The following is a 23,366-nucleotide window of genomic DNA, read 5'->3' as shown; positions in this document are numbered from 1 at the left end:
GGGCGGCTCAGCTCCAGCTGCCAGAGGCGGACCCTCGTCTGGCGATGGCTCGGAGGGGGCTTCGGGACACGGAGCCTCTCTTCCTCCAGCGGACTGGAAGTGGAACGACATAGGAGCCAATTAGGGACGATACAACTCGACTGCACTGCACTCTTAATCGCCGACGCCCACGTCACTCACCAGCCCAGGCCCCACCTTTTTCATGTTTAATGTCATACTCAAAAGATACTACAGTAAAACCTGAGGATGGCAACTCTTAGGAGATTAAAAAAAAAAAATGCTTGCACCCCATGTGCATTTTATTGCATATTGCGAAATCAATTTAAATTCATCTTTGAGATAATCAATAGAATGCTGAGTTCAGCCCTAATGACCGCATGGAATTAACTTATTACCATAAAATAAATGAGATTTATTATGGAAATGTTTTGGTCTGATATGGGCTTGTGATTTTTTTTTTTTTTTTTTTAATCTGTTGAATTTTTTAAAATGTGCTCACATTAGGAGCACAACATTTAAAATGCTAAATTGTGGCCACAATAGATGACAAAACGCTAATTTGCAAATGTACTAAATTGCGGCCCCGCAGGAGGTACAGCATGCGCACGAAATCAAAATGAATTATACTTATATCAGTCTTATAAATATATTCTTCTAGAAAAAATACATTGAAGTCAATTTGGCTAACATTCACGGCGCTTTGGAATCACATGAGCGGAACCAGACTGCTCACCTCTGCCCAAGCTGGCAGGTAGCGTGGAGCTCTTGGTGGCCGGTGAGCCGGCTGCGTCGTCGGCACTCGGCGACGGCGGCGTGGCCGAGCCCTCCCGCTGCCAGTCACTCAGCGCCCGCTGGAAGGAGTGCGCCAGGCAGCTGGTCATGTCCCGCGCCCGCTCGGCCCGGTTGCACCAGAACACGCGGCACTGCAGCTGCTGCCCGTGGTGCTTGCAGATGTACAGGAAGACGTTGGGGCGGTCGGCGTCGGCGGCGCAGTACGCGATGTCCTGCAGGTATGTCTTGGTGAGCTGCCGGCCCGTGCTCAGCTCCTTGACCTCCACGTAGCGAGGCCGCACCACCAGGGCGTGGTCCTTACTCAGCTTCTTGCCGCTGGCCACGCCCGCCAGCAGGCGGCCGATGGCGTCCCGCGCCTGTTCTCGGTCCAGGGAGAAGATCTTCTCGGTGCCCAGGTAGTGGACTTTGAAGAGCGGGTCGCCGTGGGACAGCGACTCGGTGCGGTCGCGTCGGAAGCGGCGGCGCAGCGCGGCCGGAGAGTTCTTCAAGGTCTGCATGAGGTGGAAGGTGCCGAGGGACATGGCGCCGAATTGAAAGTGTCGCTTCCCGTGGACCACCTCCACCGCTGTTTCACCTTTTCTACAGACGGAGTTGCTTTTGTCTGAAAGAAAGAGATGAAAATTGAAATAAATCGTAGTCCTTTTTTTTGGGGGGGGTGGTTAATTACTCATGGATTTTTGCTATTATGCTAAAAGCAGGGGGCTCCACTGTACTATTGCGTGACGCTTTAAGGCCTTCTGTGACCTCCAGACTTACAGAACCATCACATCGCCCTCTTCTCACAAGCTCCAAGCCTCTTCTCCATTGTGTCGCTTTCACTTTGGCCCCTTATTTTTTTTTTCGCCCACCATTCTTTCACCATCCCTCCTCAGAAATGAGCACAGTCTCAAACGTTTGACCATTGTTAGTGGGACATTGATGCAGGAAACAGCTTTCCACCCCCCAGGCCCCCCACCCAACCCCCTGAAATACTTGTGTTCTCCAAACAATGGCATGCTTCTGTGAGTGTGTCATTATTAGACTTACCAAACACTTTGACACAACAGGACTGATGTATTGCAAAACAAGAGCAACAATTTCCTCCAACAGTACACAAACACAGTGGTTACCTACCACTGTCACCCAAACTCCTTAACTCATTTCATTGTAAGTCCTTTACACCAAGATAGTAGCAAAGTCTTTTTTTTTTGTCCAAATGAAACTTCTCAACTCACTTCAACATAGTTCTTGGACACAAAGATGCCGGTTATGCATTTTTTTTGTCCAAAAGAAACGCCTGAACTCACTTTTACAGAGTTCCTTTGCACCATGGTGCTACAAGATGGTGGCAAAGCATGCTCTTCTTCTAAATGGAGCTCCTCAACTCACTTTAACATATTTCCTTGACACAAAGATGCCTCATAATGCCGGCAATGCACTCGTTTTGTTGAGATTAAACTTCTCAACTAATGCAGAACCAAGGTTATGCATAAGGTTCGTTATACATTGGTCATTCATATGTGCAGATTAATTAGTGATAGAATTTTAACTTTTTTTTTAAATACAGTACACTCGTAAAGTTCACTCTTTTACGTTCAAAACATGCCGAATTAACAATCGAACCAGTAGAGCTAAGCGTACAAAGTCATCCGTGTGACACGCGTCGTGTGTGCGACAATCAAGCGAGCAAATGTTCAAATGTGCAGTTTCTTAAAGGCGCTTCGGTCGTCGCTCTTACCTGGCCGTGGCAGTCTCATCCAAACGATGTCCGCGAAGGCCTTAGGTGAAACGTCACTTGAAGTGCACTGCCGAGCTAAAACGCACGAGGAGAAGAGGGAAATGTCACCTTGGACGATAAAAAGTCGGTTGTAGGTTCGGTGTCTACTTCCACACACGCTACGCCTTTCGATGCTAATGCAATGCTATCTGGATCACATTCCTGTGGTTGACTTGGTTCTGCTTGCGACTGCTTTAAACGACGGGGGCGCGCGCTAGTCGCGCGTGGACGCGCACCTGCGTCAGAGAAACCGAGAAACTTGGAGTGGGCGCGACTAACTCCACGCGAGGTGAAGGGGTGTGCTGGGCCACTACAAATGTCAAGTTTCTTTAAGAGCACAACGTAAGGTGAAAAAACAACTGAACGATTTCTTCTTGTACTAGTTAAAACGACTTGTCTTGAAATAAGTCAGAAATAAAAAGTGTCTGTTGGTATCAATATTGCACTTAGAAAGATAACCCCCATTTCTTTTTGACCTTTTCAAGCTTGACGCTATTAATGCGTTAATGAATGTCCGCACACTTATCTCAGAATAACAGTTAAAGCACGCATATTGAGGTCAACAGGACTCTATATTGTCCATACAGTGAGTGAGAATTTTTTTGTCTATATTTGCCCAGTCCACAATATACATCTCACCCGGAGAAAAGCGTCCAGTTCACCTATAAACCCAATGTGGAAAAACTGAAAAAGATGCCTGGATTATCCTAAACTATTTTTAGTGTCGAGCAAAACATTTTTATAAGCATTACCTTTGAACAGTGCCAAATCATAAACGTGTATGTGCAGTGAGTGCCTGACGTGGTCAAACAGTAGGGGCCCTGTTTTCTTCCTGGGTTGAGCCCAAAAACAGTTCAAGGCTTTGGACGTCATGCCTGCCATGGTGCCTCAACAGTGCACACTGGAGCCATTCTTGTTCGTCGGGCTCAGCGTCAACGTAATGGAAGCGTTTCAGACCGGCAGCCCAACCCCGGAGTCATCGCACACTATTCCCAAATAGTTGGGTGGAATTTCAGGATGAACCTAAATGTCCTACACTGACCCTCGCTGTTACCCTAGTCTATTTTTTGCAGCAGTGGTTGTCTTTTTTTTTTTCATACCAAGTACCAACTCAAGAAATACTTCATCTCCATGTACCACCACACTGACCCAAGATTAAAATACAGTTGCGTAGTAGAGCCAAGTGTACATGTACAATGAGACCCAAACACTCTTGGATGTATTCACATATTTAGAATCACACTTAAAAGTGACCAAAATATTTTTTCATCAACTGGAGACACAGAAGAAAGACTGCTTGTAGGTTTTGCTACTCTGTGTGTGTAAAGTAGCGGCTGTTTGAAGGTTTAGAATGAGTGGAACATTGATGTTAACTTCCATTAGCATGTACAAGATATTTCACCTTATTATGCTAGCATGAAGCTAGTGGACGTTGGTTGGCTCGAAATGATGAAGTTGGTGGAATATTTTGGTGTTTAAAGATAAATGTTGAATTTTCTGTTCTATGCTATATTGCTCAGTTTGTGTGTAGCAGTTGTTTGAAGGTTTATAATTACTGTGACGTATGCTAATTTCGATTAGCATTTCACGTTATTGCATCTTACTATTAAGCTAGCTGACTAAAGTCATTTTATGGTTTGGTTGAACATTATTTGAATTCTCTTTGGCTTTTGTGTCAGTTTTACCATTTGTAAAGACTTTTGAGTTTTGTGTTTGATTATTTTTGTCTTCTGTAATGTTACTGTGATTGTACTCAGTGTGTTTCCCAGCACACTGTATTGTTTTTAACGGCGCTGCTCTGTAAATACATTTTGACTGGATTGGAAGATCGCAACCTTTTTTTGGTTCGTAGTGTCTGCGCTGTTGGATTCTTCCGTAAGGTTTTGATGAAGGGTGTGACCCGCTTTAAACGCAGACCCACCCAATCACAATGAAACCGATGTTCTCACAAAGCTGTCAGGAAGTTGCCCAACAATTGATTAGATCAGTTTTAAATCAAGAGACGGGTTTAATCTTTGTTTGGCAAACGGGTGAAGAACATTTATGTAAACATTTTTGTTTTTGTTTTTTTTAAACCTTATCCATAAATCAGCTGTCCGATTCAAACCTCCAATGCAGGCCTTTGAGTAGAAAAGTTTGCACAGCCTAACTATAAATGCTTATTGCCAAGCCCAGTTCATCTTTTAGTTCCCCTTTCCCAGAGGTTGTAAATCTAACATTGGCCATTCAGTGAGACTAAAAAGTGGCAAACACAATTCAAGTGTCCCCATTGGAGGTGTTCGTCTGGCTCTTGAACGAGTCAGACAAAATTCATGCAAGCAAATGAAGAAAAGAAACTAGTGGGTATGTGTGTGTGTGTGTGTGCGTGCGCGTGTGTGTGTGTGTCACATTGCAATATTATAAAATAAAATCAGAATTGTGAAAACTACGAGGATTTTTTCTGAGGAAAAAAAGTGATATTTAATTTGTGAAAACGGACAGATTTCTGGGTGGTACAGCACTTGACCAGTTAGCATATCTGCCTCACAGTGTAGAGGTCTGGGGTTCGATTCCAGGCCCTGAACTTCCAGTGTGGAGTTCAGATAATAGAATGGATGGTCAGATTTCCATAAAAGAAATTTCTCATTTTAAGAAAATACGATTTTTCAAGACAGAGGCAGCAGTCCCGGGCGAGTTAAATTGAATCCAGAGGTCAAAATTTCAATGAAGTTCCTACTTGAACAAGTGACCTTCAAACCTACCACGTAATTCTCGTGATGTTCGGCCTTTATGCTTTCTTCCTCCTCCTCGTTTGATGGCGTCACATCACTTGACTCAGAGTTGACAGCGAAAACACAAGCGCACATGTCCAAATAAGGGCGTACGTAGCGTCTATAGAGTGACAGCATGTCTGCTTCCCTCAACCCCCCTTTTTTTTCGAGCGCTTAAAGTCGAACATGCCGAAAAAAAAGACACACGATGACGCAATTTCCCGTTTTGCCGCTTTCGCCCGACCGAATCAGATTTACTCAAGCATGCTTCAGTCGGCTACAGACGGTCAGAAATCCACAAATCAAGTCACTCGATTCAAGCAGACCCTCTAATTGCTTGACAAAGGTGACAGGTGCATTTTGGGTATGAGGATGACCTGTTGAAGTTTAGAATGTGTGTGTGTTTTTGGGGGGGGGGGGGGGGGGGGGTAATCGAAGCCAGACTAAACAGGAAGAAGAGGCGTCGGCTTCCTGTACGCCACGCCGATGACTTAGGCCAACGACATGTTCTGAACTCCTGTATAAGAAGGACTTGTCAAGTTCGTTCGTCTGACTAACATCTGCGGCGAGTGCGTCGGTCCGCGCGTCATCTGCGAGATTTCGGTGGAAAAAAAAATTTACGTCAGCCTCCAGGAGACACACGTGGCCTATTAATAGAACAGGCAGGCAGGCAGGCAGGCAAGCGGCTACACAGGAATGAGAATTTCAAGGCAGCCTTCGAGAATTCCTCATTTCCTCCCCACCCACCCAGGACACAATGACACGCACTGTGACGAACACACACATTTAGAGCCTTAAGCTACTAGCGAGCACTGTGTTCGTTTGATGTGTTCTGTGTCGTTTTAAAGGACACACGCTAATGATAACTTGAGGTTCAATTTTCTGACATACACTCACTCACTCACACACACACACACACACACACACACACACACACACACACACACACACACACACACACACACAAGTTAGGGGCGAGGAAAGTGACAGTGAAAGCGTGAAGGAAAGAAGAGAATTGGGGAGGAACGAGAAAGCGAAAAGAAAGACTGCAAGCGGGTAAGCCAGGGAAAGTGGAAAGAGAGTGAAAGAGAAAAGAAGGGTGAGGGAGAGGAAATCCACAGAGAGGGGATTGGAGAGAGGGAAACAAAAGAGAGGGTGGAAAAGGGAGAGGAAAAGTAGGAAGCAAGAGAATAAGAGGAAAAGAAGGGAGAAGGAGAAAATGCGAAAAAAACAAGAGGCTTGCTTAGAAGAGAGTGTGAGAAAGAACAAAAAAATGCGAGCTCGTCGAAACAATAACTAACGAGTGGATACGTCGCTTCAAATCCTCCGTTGTGTGTGTCGGATTCCTCGTTCATGTTTCTATGGTCACAGTGCCCTCTAGTGGCTGAGAAAGAACATTACTGTATTTAAGACAACATGGACATTGGAGATACAGTAACATGACAAGAAACCAACTACTGTAAATGTTATAGAATGAAATTTTAACATGATGCAAAATATATTTACAAAAATAAAAGCTTAATATCATCTTTTGTTGTTTGTTTTTTTTGTTTGTTTGTTTTTTTAGAAGTAGACTTAATACTGCCCGAAGACAGCTGGGATAGGCTCCAGCAACCCCCTGCTGTCTTCAGGTAGTAGGGCGGGGGACACCCTAAACTGGTTGCCAGCCAATCGCAGGACGCAGACAAACAACCATCCATGCTCACACTCACACCTAGGGACAATTTGGAGTGTTCAATCAGCTACCAATGCATGTTTTTGGAATGTGGGAGGAAATTAGAGTACCCGGAGAAAACCCACGCAGGCGTGGGGAGAACATGCAAACTCCACGCAGGGAGGCCGGAGCTGGGATTGAACCCGGTACCTCTGCACTGTGAGGTCAACGCGCTAACCAATGGATCACCGGGCCGCCACTCACAATCATATTATGATATTGATATTTGGAAATGTTAAAACATTTAGCAGTTAAGTAATTTTACAAGAAAATACTTTACTTTTACGAGAATGAAGTCATACTATTGCAACATTTACAAGATTAACATTTTAATCTTGTGAAAATTTGCGACCGCCTGGCGACCAGTTCAGGGTGCTGCCCGCTGACTGCCCGAAGACAGGCTGGGACAGGCTCCAGCATGCCCACGAACCCTTGTGAGGAGAAACAGATTAGAAAATGGATGGATGGACATGGTGAAAATTTCATTAAAACCACACATGAACTTTTATAAAACGCAAAAATGTCCCCCCAATCCAATAAAAATGAACAACAATGAGAAAACAAAAGAGTTGTAATTCCATAGGGAAAAAAAAAGCCGTAATATTTCGAGAGAACGCCTTTCACATCAAGAAAGATGGTCATATCACGAGAAAAACAAACGGGAGCACTCAAATGGGCAGTCAGGCAAGCGAAATGAGATTCTAACCTTACATTCTTACGCCCTCGTGTGGCTACTTCAGGAATTATCCAACGCTTCACATCGAGTGCGGTTGATTTGATAAAAAAAAAGAAAAGAAAAGCAAGAAAGAAAGAAAAAAAAAAGAAAACGTGCAGCACAGAGACACGCAGAAGGGGAGGACGAGGCTCTCAGCGTCAGATCTCAACTCGGGAGCCCCCCCGGTCGGTGCTCACGCGCGCGCAGTCTTAATAAAGACGAGAGGGGGGACCCCCCCAGGCGAGAGAAGCCCAAAGGGAGAACCGAGACGCCGAGAGACGGATGCAACAGTTGGTGGGATGCGACGCGCCAATTAGCGGCCCACGCGTGTTTATTAAGCAACCGCGGCGGGCCAGGGTAGGAGGGGTGGGGGGGATCGAGTGCGCCGTGGATGTTCCGAACTAAGACGCACCACCGTGGGATGATCGGCGGCGGTGGCAGCGGTAGCGACGACGGCGGCGGCGGCGGCGGGGGCGGCGACTGAGTCAGCATGCATCGGATCGCCCCGCGGCGGCGCAAGCTCCGGACGCTGTGGGCCTCGCTCGCCCTGCTCGCTCTGTCCGTGGCCGCCTGCAGCGCGCTCTTCACGGCGTGGACCTGGCGCCAAACGCGGGACCTGTCCCAGTCCTTTCACATCCTCCAGGAGCGCCTCGAGCAGGTCGGGGCCACAACGGCAACAGCACCAGCAGCAGCAACAACAACAAAACTATGAGCAACTTTTGTGCGCGCGCGCGTGTGTGTGTGCGCGCGTGTGTGTGTGCGTGTGTGTGCGTGTGTTTGAGTGTGTGTGCAAAATTGGTTATGCAACTTAACTCGTGCATGCGGTTACGGGAATCATCGTGGGGGATGTGTGGTGGTTTTTAAATGCACATTTCCCACTCTCGAACCCACGGTTTTATTGTCTTTTGTGGAGAAAAAAAATATCACAGTTTACCGGAAAGCCTCCAGTTATTCTTGTTTGGTTTTTTCCCCCCCAAAAATCCAAATTTGAATCAGTGACAAATGTCAACAAACTTAAAAAAAACAAAAATCACAAATTTTGTCCAGCAGCGACATCCAGGCATTGTCTCTGATTTTGCTCCACGAAAGAACATATCCGTGACGAATGCAAACAAATTTTCCTTAATATGCCTTTACGACGATTTTACCGCACTATCACGATGCCCTGCAAACGTTGACGAATGCGCCTTTCCAAGGATTCCACTGCAGTATTGATGATCTGGCATTTTGTGCCCATAAGGATAGTCTAGCTTTGCCGTTTTTTAATTTTTTTCTTGCTCTTTTCCTTGATATGCCTTCCCAAGAGCGTCTTTCCTTAAAAAGCCTTTGCAAGTTCTGAAGACATTCGAGATTTTATTCCATTCGGGATGCACTGAAATTGCCTGTTATTTCTTGCTCTTTCCTTAATCTGCCTTTCCAAGGAGCCCTGGCACGAGTTTTTTTTTTGTTCTTTCCTTAATATGCATTTTCAAGTTGTGAAAGGATTCAAGATTTTATGCCAGTAAGGATACCCTGGCATTGCCTGTCTTTTTTCTTGATCTTTCCTTGAATATGCCTTTCCAGGTTACTGAAAGCTTTTAAGATTTTGACACAAGTAATGATGCCCTCTTATTTCCAGTTTTTTGGGGCTTCACACTCAGCCTCTGTGACAAATGCAGACAATCTTTCTTTTATAAGCCTTCCCAAGTTCTGAAGTGATTCAGCATAGCATTAAACAATGCCCCGTCATTGCCTGTTCCCGATTTTCCCCAGGCATTGACTCTTTCTCTTTGGTTGAAGAGCAGAAGAATTTTCATTGAAGCATCCGGATGAATCTGATCAAACTTTCTTCCGTACGCTTTTCCAAGTTTTGTCTGGTTTCTTATCTCTCCAGAGGAGGATAACATTTTTGTTCTTAAGACAAGTACATCCCATGGGTCATTCAAAGTCTGGCCGAGGGTCGGCGGGATGGCAGGTTTTGACCTGCAGATCACCTCGCTCGGGACACGTGTCGTGCTGATGCTTGGACTGTTCGTCGCGAGGAGAGCGACGGTATCTTTCCGTTCAAGCACGCACGCATAAACAGACGCAGACGCACGCTTCTCCTCCAGTGGGGCCCCCCGCCAAGCGTTTCAAAGTCTGCTGGCGCCGCAAATCGACTTTCTTTCCCAGAAAGACGCAGCGAGTGAGGCCAAGCACTAAAAACGTGCAAGGGGGGTCAGAGGGGGTGCGGGGGAGATATTGAAGTGAACGATGCACACTTGTTCATCTCGCGTGTGTATTTGTGTGTGCGCACAGGTCAACACGCAGAGGAAGGCCATTGTGCAACTCATTCTGGAGAAGCGAGAACTGCTCGTCGGCCAGAGAGTGAAGCGAGACGGTAAACGCACGTCCGCACGCACGTACAATCCACACGTCTTTTTGGGCCGTACGCCACTCGGGCCGCAGCTAAAAGTCGACACAGGAAGCAGTAGGCAGCTGGACGGCTGTGGCAGAAATTACAGGTCTGACCGGCGTGGCCTCGCAGCCCAGAAAACCAGCTGGCTCAGGAACGAGGGCTTGTTGCACGCTTTTGGGCTGTCAATTTGATTTTTTTTTTTTTTTTTGGAGGTGGGGGGGGTGCTGTCGCGACTCCGACAGCTATGATTTGTTGTGAAAGCAGGGATACTTGATGACCTATCATTGCGGTATTTATAGCGGCCGTTTTGCGGGCGGCTTGAAGAATACGTCCGGGAGTGAACCCATGAGACCGCGGGGTGGGCAATTCTTTTCAAAAGAAGCTTTGAGCTGCCTAATGCCTCTCCAAGTTAATGTTTACTGTCAAGCTAAACATAAAAGACAATTACACTTTGTGTTTTGAAAACAACAAGCCACTTGGCCTTCAGAGTGCCCCCGCTAGCTTAATGCTAACACATGATGCAACGCGCCATTGACGAGCGAAATGTTAGCCTACGTGGTTGCCAAAGTTATGACAGCTAATGACAACTAACAAAGTAACTTCTCCCCCGAGACATTTTCATCATGAAACGGATTAAAAACTTTACAAAAAAACGCCAAAACAAACCAAAGTAACTGAAACAGCATCCTACGTTTATAAAACGGAAAATGTCCTTCATTTTCATCTTGGTCAGTTAATATCAGATATGAGCTTTTGGGCTTTGGCCGTGAAGGAGAAGAAAGGTTGAACAACTGTTTTGGGATTGTCGTTTACTGCATGACACAAAATTTATAGTTTTTTTTCCCCTCTTCCTTCTGGTTTTTGTTTTTAATCTTGCACTTGACAAATACCCCATCCGTTTAAAAAAAAAGGAATAATAAAACAAATGAAAAGTACTCTAAAACCTAGCATTACCGAAAACACGAACGGTTCATAAAAATAAACAAAACTGGGCTAAAAACTAATTCAAACTGAATTACAAAAAAAACAAAAGGTCAAGCAAAAACTAAGCTCAATGAAATAATCCCAAACTATTATCACATGGACAGTCGCAGCCGATGACTGCTAATGCTATACGCTCGCGAAACCTAGCTTAAAGTAGGCCTCATTTTTGTTCGTTAGCATTGCTAGCCACACACGAAACATTGTCGACGCAGGCAGGGGAGCCATGCGAATATGACGAGACTCTATAACCAATAGATGACAAGTTCAACCAGTACTACTTTTTTTTTTTTTTTTTTTAATGTCAGTACAGCATGTGAGTACTTTTGTCACCAGCTCGAGAAAAATTTATTGCCTGGCAACGGTTGCGCCTTCGGACACTCTTTTCCACCACTTCATCTCGCTTATTCCGTTTACATTGGATGCTTTGGTCTTCTCCACTCCATCGGGGGGGGGGTTCCTTACGAGCAGCCGGCACACTACGATGATGAAAAGAACAGTTTGAGGGAACGCATGAAAAGCACGTGACGGGAAATCTTTTGGCCATCTGCTAAGCGTGTTAAGACGGCGACGAGATGGGAGGCAAATGAGTGCGCCGTTGGGAGACAGATTGTGGAACCGCAGGAGTGTTTTCTTTGTCACACTCACGTTTTGTCTGCAAAAAAAAAAAAAAAAAAAGGGGGGACGCTGCGCGGGAAGCACGGAAACGGCAAGAAAGCGGCGTCTCATTTTGAGAGTAAGTGGCCTGGCAGATGCCTCGTCTCACGTTAGCGTCTGCAGCAAAAAAAAAAAGAAGCCTTAATTGACTTTGCTTTTCCTTCCCGACAGTCACCAAAGTCTCCTCTCAGCAAGGTAAGAGCGGGGTACGTCGGGGGCCGCGGTGGAAGGTGGGTGGCCGGCTGCACGTTGCTCGCCTGACATGACGCTTGGTGTGCTCTCAGTGGGCCAAGGCGGCGTGATCAAGGGCTGGGAGGAGCGCATGCTCAACATGAGCAAAGCGGTGAGCTACAACAAGGAAGAAGGCACCTTTGTCGTGGAGAAGCCGGGCGTCTACTTCCTCTTCTGTCAGGTACGGCCCCGACAACCACCCACAAAACGATTCCCTCAAACACAAACGCATTTTGGCGCTGCCGCTCGAGCGCAGCAACGGTGATGTCAAATTGAGTGCCGGATACGGTCAAATGCGACCCGGGTTGCGTTTTACGTTTAATATCCGGAGATTCAATGAGCGAGCATCAAACCAAGAAGTACACCGGAAGGCACGTTACACGGAAGAGAGTCGACTAGAGCTGAGAAGTCGAACGTATTGTCTTTTCAAAGCTTTCTCAGCCGGAAGAGACTCCAGTAGAGTGCAGGATGCAGTTAAGATGTAGCGTAGTCATCTGAAGACATTCAAGAGTCCAGGGAAGAGAGCAAGACACTGCCCACACTGAAGTGGAGTCGAAAAACACAATCGCGATATTATATTCCAAAGGCGGGCGGCACCGTGCGGAGGTGCAGGGTTCGATTTTGGCTCCGGCCTTCCCGTGTGCAGTTTGCATGTTCCTCCCGTACTTGCGTGGGTTTTCTCCGGGTACTCCGGTTTCCTCGCACATCCCAAAAACATGCATGACAGTTTGAGGAGTCGTGCGTCTCTCAAAGTCAGAAGCAGTCAAATCAAAGTGACATTCTAAACGAAAAGCGTGTCAGCCAGAAGACTCAAGTGGAATGGACTGCAAGTTACCGTTGGGATGCGGTGCGGTCGTATTTTCGGAACTGTCGGGTGTCCGCTCGGCGGCGTAATCGCCGGGATAAGAGCGGTGAAAAGCAAAGCTGGCCAGTGGCGCAGCTCTCAAACAGTCGCCATTTGACTCAAAGCGGAAGAAGAAGAAGAGTGGGGACCAGAGGGCAGGATAGAGCGCGTCGTTGCGTTGCGCCCGAGCGGAAGCTGAAGCTGTGCTGGCCTGGTCGGCAGGTTCTGTTCAACGAGCAGGAGTCGCAGTACGTCAAGCTGGACGTGGTGACGGGAGGCCAGAGGCCGCAGAAGCTGCAGTGCATGGAGGGCTACGGGACCACCCCGTCGGCCGGGCCGCACCCGTCGCACTTCCTCAAGCCGTGCCAGGTGTCGGGCCTCCTGCGCCTGGACAAGGGCACCCAGCTGCACGCCGTCACCGGCCCCTCCTTCCGCCTGCACACGGTGGGCAACCCGTCGGCCTCGCCTCACGTCTTCAGCATCTTCAAAGTCAACTGACGTCTCCCGAAAGGGGGGGAGCTGTCGTCCTTCCAGATTTCCCCTAGCGCCGCCTCTTCCTGCGGACGCTCGATTTTTGGTGGGGTGGGGCGGGTGGGGAATGACGGAGGGGTGAAGCCGACGTCGGCGTGCGGACGCTGTTTGGCTGGCGACGCCAACTCTCCCCCCCGCGAGGGGGCGGATGGGAATCGGAAGCCGAGCTTCCGCCTTTGGGGACGAACAGTGCACAAAACTGGGAACATTTTGCACATCACGGAGATGTGAAGTTTGTTTTTTCAACATCAAATTGGACTGTTTTGGACTTTTTTTGGGGGGGGCGGGGGGACAGTCACTTCTCTTGGTTCTTTTTGTTGCTATTTTTGCCTGTCGTTCAAAAAGAAAGATCACAGACATTTTGAAAAGCGCTTGTGGGCCACGAGAACGCGAAAGGCTGCGTTCCAAAACATGAAGCAGATGCAGTTTGGGGTGATTTTCTTCAATGCTCTCTCAATAGGGTTGAGGTCAAGGGATGCGAGTGGAGTTTTCTTCTCATTATTTTTTTTCTCATCAGGAGTGTCCAACTTAAAATGAAATCCCTCCATGCATTACATTTATGGAGCACAAAGAGCTGGGACTGAAAACAAATGGGAGCCTTTTGAGAATTAAATTGAAAATCGTAACCTGACGAGGGTTATGTGAAATTATGCAAAGAAAAAGGTCACCCATTCTTTTGTGAAAATAAAGGCAGATTTTGATGAGGGGGAGGGGAGGGGGAGCCAGTCTGACAAGAAAGATGTCGATTTTTTTTTTCAAGAAATAAAGTCGCAATTCTGTGATGAAAATGTTTTTTTTTTCTTTGAACAAAAATCTCATGCGAGCCGCACAATTTTCACAGTCAGACAATTCCTCCTGAAAAAAAATTGACATTTTTTTGTAGGTCACAACTAACGAAAATTATAAAAAAAATTTAAAGCAAAAAAGACAATCTTATAAGAATAAAGTGTGTTTTTTTTCTTAAAAAAAAAAAAAAAAAAGACAATTCTCACCATCCATTTAACTTCAATCTATTTGCAGAATAATTTGGAACACAGTGAAATGCCCCCCTCCCCCCCGCAAAAAAAAGCAACATTCCAATCATGTTTTTCCACAGCGAGTACGCTAATGGAGAATAAGCGAAAGCCAAGCGGTCTTGCGCAAGGCAAACAAGTGTGTTATTTCCAGCAGTGGTTTGTCTTTGTTTATAAGTCGTTTTTGTGGGCTCGCCGCATTGCTTTGCCCTGGGCACTCGGCCTTCGTGCCGGCTCAAACCTTGCAGAGAGGAACATGTCACCATTTTTATCCTCTTTTCATTTCCTCGCCGTCCTCCTCGGGACATTTGAAAGCAAGCCCCCGGCGCAGCGCCTCATATTTCCCCCCCGTCAGCACACACGCTCGCACCAAAGCCGCCATCTCCATTTTCACTTCCTCAATGTGAAGCTGCAACGTCTACATTGCCGCGCACACGCGTGCACTTCCTTGCGCTTATTCCTATTTTGATCAAGGTCATAGGTGACTTTGTGCTTTGTGAGGCAGCGTACGCAAAAGCCTGGATGCTTTGCATTTTGGGGATGGCAAAAAAAAAAAAAAAGCAGTAAGAATTGGTCATTTTTGTGAAAGAAAAAAAAAAACCAATTAAATACATAGTCACACTGATGTTGTATACAGGCTATACAGGTCAAGTCATTCAAAACGAAAAAAGATCATCTGTGTTTGTAAAATATTTTATTTGAATAAAATGTGTTTGTTATTCTTAAATTATATGTGTCATTAATTAATTAATTAACCTACCACTGAATACATTTCATTTTGCCAACTTTTTTCATTTGATTATTTACAGCAAATCAATGGTATTTCATATAATGAAAATAAAACAAATTTAGGAAAATTTATGAAAAATAAATTAGCCAATTTATTTTTCATAAATTTGACAAGATGTTTTTTTCAGGTAATTCTGAGCTTTTGTGTATACAATTTTGAGGACTATTTTTTTTTTTTTTTAAAATAAGGCTACAAAAATGACAGCTGTCTGAACACTTTCCGCATGCACTGCAAGTAATGATGCCCTAACATTGAGCCTTGTGGTACTCCGGTTAACCGTCACTATACTTGCCCACATGCCAACTCTCCTCATCCTGTCACAGTTTTACTTGGACATGTCAACAAAAAAGTCTTCAGGGAGCATGCACATCTCATTTCATTCCGTTTTATTACAAACAAAAAAATAAGGAGATGTGTCATTTTGTAAATACTTTCATTGCCGGCCAACATTTGATAGGTGTACTGACAAAGGATTGAAAAAAACAAAAACAAAAACAAAATGGACAAAGCAAAGTGTTTTTTTTTTTTTTGTTTTTTTTTGCTGGGGGGCGGCAGGGGAGGGGGACTCATTTTCGCCTGGAAATTTTTTAATGAAGTGAAAAAATCTTTTTTTCCCCTTTTTTTTGTCCATTTGTATGTTTCAGTAAGGCGTTTTTTTGTGTTCTCTTCTTCAACAATGGAGTGTACAAAACACAATTATAGTTCGACGTATATATTTCTGGCCTGCATATACAGTGGATATAAAAAGTCTACACCCCCCTGTTTAAATGCCAGGTTTTTATGATTAAAAAAAAAACTTTCCCCACCATTAATGTAACCTAAACTATAACCTGTACAACTCAAAATTTTTTTTTTTTTTTTGTGAGGGGAAGTAAAAATAAATGTGGTTGCACAAGTGTGCACACCCTCAAAAAACGGGGCTTGTGGTTCTGTTCAGAATTTACCCATCACATTCAAAGTCATGTTAAATGAATCTGCTCACTTCTGCCACCGTTTGAAGTGTCTCCGATAAACACCAAATAAAGTTCAGCGGTTCAATAGGCTTTTCCTGACACCTTTGCAGTCAGATCTGTGGCATTTGAACAGAGTTGTGTCAACAGTTGACATCTACTGTGGAAGTGTGTGTGTGTGTGTGTGTGTGTGTGTGCGTCTAAACCACCTGCAAGCCCCAAATCTAAAATAGAGGCATCAGAAACAAAGCTAATTCTGAAGTTACCTGGAAACTTCTTCGTTTGATCCTCATGACATGAAACAGAATAAAATAAAGGCAACATCTATGAAGAACTAAACAGTGTGTACGTGTGCGGGGAATGTTGGCTAATACTGATTTGTTTGCGAAACTGGTCAGAAACATTCACAGGGAGCTTTGTGGTTCAAAACAAAGAAACCCCAAAAAACAAACAAAAAAAAAAAACAAAAAAAAAAGAGCATTACCCAACTGTACACTCTGTTGATGATTGACGCATGCCGTCAGAAATTTGCATGCAGCTTTGAGCGGGAGGATACTTTCGGAGTGAGGTGTGTGTGTGTGTGTGCGTGTGTGTATATAAGTCTCCAAAGAGGAAGAGGAGGCTCATTGAGGAGTATCATGGTTTGAGGCAGACAAGCACAGGAAGTTAGGAGAACTGCAAGTGTGTGTGTGTGTGTGTGTGTGTGTGTGTGTGTGTGCGTGTGTGTGTGTGTGTGTGTGTGTGTTAGGGCCACACTAAAAGGAAGCAACAAATATTATATGAGAATTAAGTCATGACATCATCCGTCTTTGTTTGAAAGTCAAAATTTAAGACAAAATCCAAATATTAAGAATATGATCTATTGATTGATGTTAGTCTTGGGATTATGAAGCCATATTTTGGAGAACAATTTTTCGAGATTCAAGGTGGGTTAATTTAAAAAAAGAAAATGTTGGAATCTTACAAGAATTATTTTTTTTTTTAAAGAAAACAATTGAGTTAATTTTTCCAAGAATAAAATCAAAATCAAAATAAATTTTTTTTTAAATTGAAAAAAAACATCATTTTTAGAGAATAGTCTTTTTTGTGTGTGAAATAGCTCACTCATTTTACAGTGTTAATCTTAAAAAAGTATAGTATTTTTTTCTGAAAAACAGTCGAAATCTAGTTACAGCATAATCTTCCGAGAAATACCGTGAGTCGTAAACTTTTTAAAGAAAAAAATATCAGAATTAAGGTCAATATTTTTTCAAGTCATAATTTTATAGAAAGTCAGTTTTGTTTGGTAGGATCATCTTTCTTTGACAAGAATAAATTTAAAACAATGTTTCAAGAAAAAGTCAATCTTATGAGAATGAAGTCAGAAACCGAAGAGAAAATAAGTCAATCTTTAAGAGAATATTGTCACATTTTTCCATGCATCTCATGAGAATAGTCACAAAAAAAGAAAAAAAAACCCTCATCTGATGAGAACAAAAGCCATCAAACAAAGATTCTCATGATAAATGTTGTTTCTTTTCAGTGCAGCTTGAATACTCATTCTTATATGCGAGTGTGCCCTTGAGCATTAACCTAGTCGTCAATACAGATGACCTCGCTGCCACGTTGCTCCCGTCGCAGTTCTCCTTCCCGCTCTTTCTTGACTGACAAGGGGGGGCCGTTGAGCACTGCAAGGTGAGGGGGTGGGGTTGGGGATGGGATAAGATTTGGAGTTAAGCACTGAGTGCTTCCCGGATGCGCGACAAGCAATGGTGTCGGAGCATAGAGCCTGGTGGCACACCGTAAGCCAAAACACTCATTTGACACAAAGGTGCAGACGCTTCCCACGTTTGTCGAACGTGCTTCGGGGAGTTCGCCGGCGAGTTGACGGCGCCTTTTCCAAACAAAAGCTAGAAATAGATGACGGGTGCGCTCGCACCGGGGCTCGAATGTCATAACAGCACTTCCAGATCAACCCTGCGATAAGGAGGCAAGACTAACTCGATTCGTGGCCCTTTGCCAGCGAGGGGCCAACGGAGGGACTGGAAAGAGAGAGGGGAGCATATCGCATGAGAAGCAAAACAAACGGAGGTGAAGACTGGGTGAACGAGGAAGCAAATCGAGCGCTGCTTATAACTCGTCCGCTAGAGGGCGTGCGGGAAAACTTCCCGGCTCCAAATGTTTTTAGGGGCGACCTTTTATGGTGATTTTTGGTCAAAGACAACTGGGAGAGGCTCCGGCTCACCTGGGACACCGATGAGGACAAGCGCGGCGGAAAAACGGATGGGTTGGATGGCCAAAGCAGAACTGACCCACAGGTGAGACCGTTTGTCAAATGTGGGGGTAACGGAGGCAGTTTTTTTTTTTTTTTAATTTGACACCCGTTGAGCTCGGGATTGTTCTGGAGCAGCTCAGCACTGCACCAGATGAAGCAAGTCAGGTCCAACAGATCATAAAAACCTCTCCCCGGTAGGTCCTGCCTGCTATCTAAGGGACGAAAAGGCTGCCATCTTGGCGGAGCCAGGCAGCGTTTCAGCTCGCCCGAGTGTAGCCGTGCCAAAGAGTTCTATTCTGGACCGTGCGTCTGTGCGTGTGTGCGTGCGAAACTTCAGAGCGGAGAGTCGCTCCAGCTGGGCTTTCATAAATCCACACGCCGCTGGACTTTCTCAATCGAGAGGGAGAGCAGGAAATCAGAGGTTGGAAGTGATTTGCACGGGTGTCTGAGCGTGACTTTGACACACATCCATGACACAGCAGCAGCAGGAGCATTCTTTGGGCTTTTGCTCTCCACCAAATCCACATGAGGAAATCTGCTTCTTTAGCGGATAACAAAAAAAAGAGAAGAAAGAAAAAAACAAAAAGCCAGATCCAAAATGTTGGGAATGTAGCATGTACGGGGCGCCAAATCGAAATCAACAAGTTGCCTTAAATAAATTTGGGAGAAATGCGTGACAACGTGGACAAGCGAAATTGAAAATTGGATGGATGGCCGAAGCAGAATTGAAACAAGGGTTAGAGCAGGGGTGACCGAAACCTTTTTGAGCTAAGATCTCCTTCGCGATCAAACAACCTCCCGCGATCGACCCGTTTCCGCGCACGCGCGCATACGCACGCACTTACACACGCATTGCCATGATGAGCAACAGCCATAACGGCCCCGACGATGAACCAAACAGAAAAATAAAGCAGACACAAAAGTTGATGAGTTGGTGAAAAGGATTTCCTGCCTACCTTAGCGGGGGACCTGACGCGGAGGCATGCGATGCACGTTAGCAGCCTGTTCACGATCGTAGGTCACGCGTACCATTTTCAAATGCTTCTCTCGCCCCTCCAGATTGGCAATTCTTTGCCAGTGCCATCGGTGAAATGTACACAAAACGTATTATATCAATATATAAATTAAAGATAATAATAATAATAATAAAAGCTATATCGCAACAGCTCTGATGGCAAGCTGCATTTGAAGTCTGCGGAGCGCTAACAGCTTCCGGTGACGCAGGTCACGCGCCACCGTAGGTTAAAGGGGACCTGCTTTATTTTATTTTTTAATACTTTTTGTGAAAGGGAGACTGACAGGATGATTAGGGTGCAGTGTGCATTAACACAAAAAGTATTGGCATGTACCAATTCTTTCATTTGGAAATACACTGCGATTAGGTAAAGTGGAAAGAAAATGGATGGATGGACGGCCGGCCGGCCGGCTTTGGCAAAACTGAGCGATGAGGCGCACCGTGCGTCAAAACGGGGGTTGTCACCACTGGTACGCATCAAGTTGCTCAAGTGGAGTGAAGACAGGCGTTATCGGATACCACCGCAGGGACGGACGGCCGAAGCAAAACCGACACGCGGGTTGGGCCGCGTGTCCGACACGAGTTTGCAGCAGGTTGTTCGACAGAAAACGGGAGGCATACAATGAGCCCCACTTGGAAAAAACGACGGTCAAATACTTGAACATCTCAACTCGGAGCAGCAGCCTTAAGCCAGCGCAAATTGATCGATGACAGGACGTAAGCTCATTCCTCACCTTTGCTTTCTTTTAATAAAGTGTCGAAACAAAAGCATCCACACGCCTGATCCAAACCAAATGCCATCCCGATGCCCCCCCCCCCCCCGCCCCCCTCACCCCCAACTGTTGAAGAGCCAAATCTAATTCGAGCGAGACAATGAAGTCTTGGCTCCAACCCCCGACTCTTTGTGTCCATGGAGCTTGGTGTTCCCGGATGACTTTGGTCAGTGCCGTTCATCTGCTTGCAGTCTGCAGATCCATCAAGTCCTTTGCAAGATTCTGTGTGGGGTCTGCACAGTATGCACGCGAGTTTGTGCGCGCGCGTGCGTTCGTGCGCGAGTGTCGAGACGGAGGAGTGGAAGACTGCGGAGGAATGAGGGAGTATCGGGTCAAAGCGAGGAGAAAGGCTCCTTCAGTCTGCTGGTGGATGAAGAATTGATCCAAGGGGAACTCTTTTTTTTTTTTTTTCTCGTAAGGGGGGTGGGGGGGGGAAACCTCAGGAAATCAGGAATGTATTCCTCGCACTGAATTCCTCACAACCTGCTATTGCATTCACATCCAGTCTTCTCCGAGGTCCGCATTTGTTTTCCACTCCCTGCACGCGAGTCGTCGGTGCCACTTTCCGACGTCTCTGGCGCTGGAGCCCCCCCTCCCCCGACTTGCAACATCTCTCCCTGGGTATTCCCCAAGGCACGATCCCGGGTGGCTCGTCAGGGTTTTTTGGGGCGACCGTTGCGCGGCAGGTTCTCCACCGTGTTACTGAGCCGATACTTGACGATGATGCTGTGCACCGTCGACTTGGGCATCCGCAGCTCCAGGCCGATGGCCCCCTCCGACTTGCCGTCTTTCCACAGGTCCACCACCCGCTGCCGCTGCACCACATCGTGTTCCTTGGTCTTCTGGCACACGGCGCCGCCGCCGCCGCCACCGCCGCCGGCTGGCCCCCCGCCGCCTCCCCAATTGGCTCCGCCGGCGGCTTCTGTGGGGGCAGACAAGCGGCAGACTGTAGTGGAGGCTTGCAGAGGGGGAGCACGATTATGTGACACTTTACGGGTCCCCCGTGAGGGGGATTTAGTCGCCCAGAAGACGGCTACTGGAGCTGGCGGGGAGGGGCTCGGTAGTCCTGCAGGTGCTTGAATGAACCCACGTGGTGGCCCCCCAAAAGGGAAATCTCTCCCACGGCGAGTCCAGGTGAAGAGGAGGCGATGGATTTTTGGGTTGAGCGAGTGCGGCTCAAGACAACGTCACCACGGTGAGCAGAGTTTGGCCTCGCCACACTCGCCACAAACAACCGACGAGACACGACTCACAAAGCGTACGGGATATTCAGCTTTGGGGTGAACTTCAAATTTAAGTTTTTGAATGGACAAGATGTCCCGACAGCGATCCCAGTGGCGGCGCCGATTACTTGACATCTGCAATGTTTGTGTTTTTGAACGGCATTTGATCACAAGGCATGACGGACGTATCAAGTACGAGGTCATGGCGAGGCAAGGATGTCCACTTCTGTGCCTTTCTGTGACTCTTCCGGTCTCTGTGGATCCGCTGATGACACTGTGAGACGCTCAGCTCAGTGGCCACTTCACTGCGAGCATTTTTTTTTTTTGGAGTAGCATCCAACCGTCGCTCCTCTTCTTCCAGTGAAGCTGCCAAAGCGCCCCCCCCACTCCTCCAAATACTGGAACAGACTGATCATTCTTTGGTTTCATTGCTATCTGAAGGAGGGACCGGAAATGGATCTCTCTGTCCCAAACTGTCGCCCGCAAAGGAACAAAGGCCTCCCCGCGAGCCTCCCAAGTCCATGGTGGATGAGACCTTGGATGTGAGGTCTTCACGAGGTTCAGGAGCGCCCCCCCACATGAAAAGCAGACCCTCACATTTGAGTTTTATGCAGTTCAGTGAGCAGTGGTTGGCGGGGGGATCACATGGGAACGTCTCCGAGGACAGGGCTATTATAGGAGCTTGATGGTGGCCAACTTTTTGGATTTTGTTGTTTTTAACTCGGTCCACATCTCCAGCCAGCTCGTTTTCTCCCTCTCTGGTCGGGACCCCAATCAGGGGCGGCGGTGCGGCCTCGTAGACCGAACTGCACTCAGACGCAGGATCCGGGCAGGGCAACTCGCGGCTATTTCCGTCACGCATTTACGCGAGCAGAGTGCCTCTGTGGTTGGCGTCCCTCTCAAAATACCTCCTGCGTGTTTTCTTGGCGCGGCCTGGGGATAATGACATTTTCGCCGATGGAACGTGCAATGCCTTTGACAGATGTTTCGGTCTCCAATTACACCAAGCCGGCGCTGTGCACTCCAGCCGTTGGGGAGAGAGCAGGTTTTTGCAGTTATCTCTGCCACATCTCCGCTAGCACAACATCTCCTCACACACACACACACACGCACACGCACACGCACACGCACACGCACACGCACACGCGCACGCGCACACGCACACACACGCACACACACATGCTGGCCAACCACAGAGCGCGTCTGGCAAGCACATGCCATGGTGAATATCAATTCGCAGGCGGCCGCAGGAGGCGGCGGGGAGGACGCCGCGGCCAAAACACAATGTGCACATTCCCCGGTCCCAAATGAGTTGTCAGACAGGTCTGACGTTTCGTTAAAAGAGCCTTAATATAGACGCGCAGTTTGGGCTAATGTCTATTTCAGGTGGCCGTTTGGCCTCCGACCCAAGAAACACCCTCAGATGGACTCCATTGTGGACTTTGGAGGGTCTGAGATGAACACGCTACTTCACATTCAAGTATCACGTTGACAGTGCGTTCATTTTTTCCATCCCCCACAACAACAGCGATGGAAATTCCTCAGATGATATCTTTAAATAGGAGCAACGCGCCGGATGGCTTTTTGCCCGCAATATCGGAATACGGCCGTCGAGTAATCAAGTCCAGAACTGGCTTAGAATAGACTTGGCTTTTTGCTCAAAGTTAGTTTTTAATTTGTTTTTCTCCATACAGTTCGTTATGATTAGTTTTTTTTTTAGCAGGTTTGTTAGTTTGCATGATTTTTGTTGTTGTTGGGGGTTTTGTGTGTGTGTGTGTGTGTGTGTGTGTGTGTGTGTGTGTGTGTGTGTGTGTGTGTGTGTGTGTGTGTGTGTGTGTGTGCATGCATATTTTTTCTGCTCTTCCTGTGAACCTGACAATGATCTCACAGAATCTGAACGTGGTTCCACTGATATATGATATTGGCTAAAATTCTGAAGTCTATGTGTGCATGCGAGACAGAACGAGAGAGAGAGAGAGAGAGAGAGAGAGAGAGAGAGC

General features: G+C 46.6%; 3 protein-coding genes across 5 annotated transcripts in view; 1 reads left to right on the top strand and 2 right to left on the bottom strand.

The window, feature by feature from the left end:
- The window catches only part of LOC109508527 (uncharacterized), a 3,454-nt gene extending 564 nt beyond the window's left edge, over positions 1-2,890 (bottom strand). The window contains exons 1-3 of the mRNA XM_019858564.1: positions 2,510-2,890; positions 734-1,393; positions 1-93 (exon numbers count right to left, since the gene is read on the bottom strand). The exon at positions 1-93 is cut by the window's left edge and continues 564 nt beyond it. Of these exons, the coding sequence (XP_019714123.1) occupies positions 8-93; positions 734-1,393; positions 2,510-2,528 (765 nt within the window). The 5' untranslated portion in view covers positions 2,529-2,890 and the 3' untranslated portion in view covers positions 1-7. The remainder of the gene's footprint in view (positions 94-733; positions 1,394-2,509) is intronic.
- Positions 2,891-8,217: 5,327 nt separating this feature from the next.
- tnfsf12 (TNF superfamily member 12) lies at positions 8,218-14,943 on the top strand. Its single transcript, XM_019858416.1, has 6 exons — positions 8,218-8,385; positions 10,005-10,086; positions 11,765-11,821; positions 11,914-11,937; positions 12,027-12,154; positions 13,040-14,943. The coding sequence occupies exons 1-6, from the start codon at positions 8,218-8,220 to the stop codon at positions 13,313-13,315; spliced, it is 735 nt and encodes a 244-aa protein (XP_019713975.1). The 3' UTR covers positions 13,316-14,943.
- Positions 14,944-20,096: 5,153 nt separating this feature from the next.
- chd3 (chromodomain helicase DNA binding protein 3) overlaps positions 20,097-23,366 on the bottom strand; it is a 31,178-nt gene continuing 27,908 nt past the window's right edge. For all 3 annotated transcript variants that reach the window (XM_019858411.1, XM_019858412.1, XM_019858413.1), the window contains one exon: positions 20,097-21,065. In XM_019858411.1, coding sequence (XP_019713970.1) covers positions 20,797-21,065 — 269 coding nt within the window. In that variant the 3' untranslated portion in view covers positions 20,097-20,796. The remainder of the gene's footprint in view (positions 21,066-23,366) is intronic.

This window comes from Hippocampus comes, unplaced genomic scaffold, assembly GCF_001891065.2.
Source record: "Hippocampus comes isolate QL1 unplaced genomic scaffold, H_comes_QL1_v1.1 scaffold48, whole genome shotgun sequence".
Classification (NCBI taxonomy): Eukaryota; Metazoa; Chordata; class Actinopteri; order Syngnathiformes; family Syngnathidae; genus Hippocampus; species Hippocampus comes.
The sequence above is the reverse complement of the archived record's forward strand: the minus strand, read 5'-3'. Positions and strand labels throughout refer to the sequence as shown.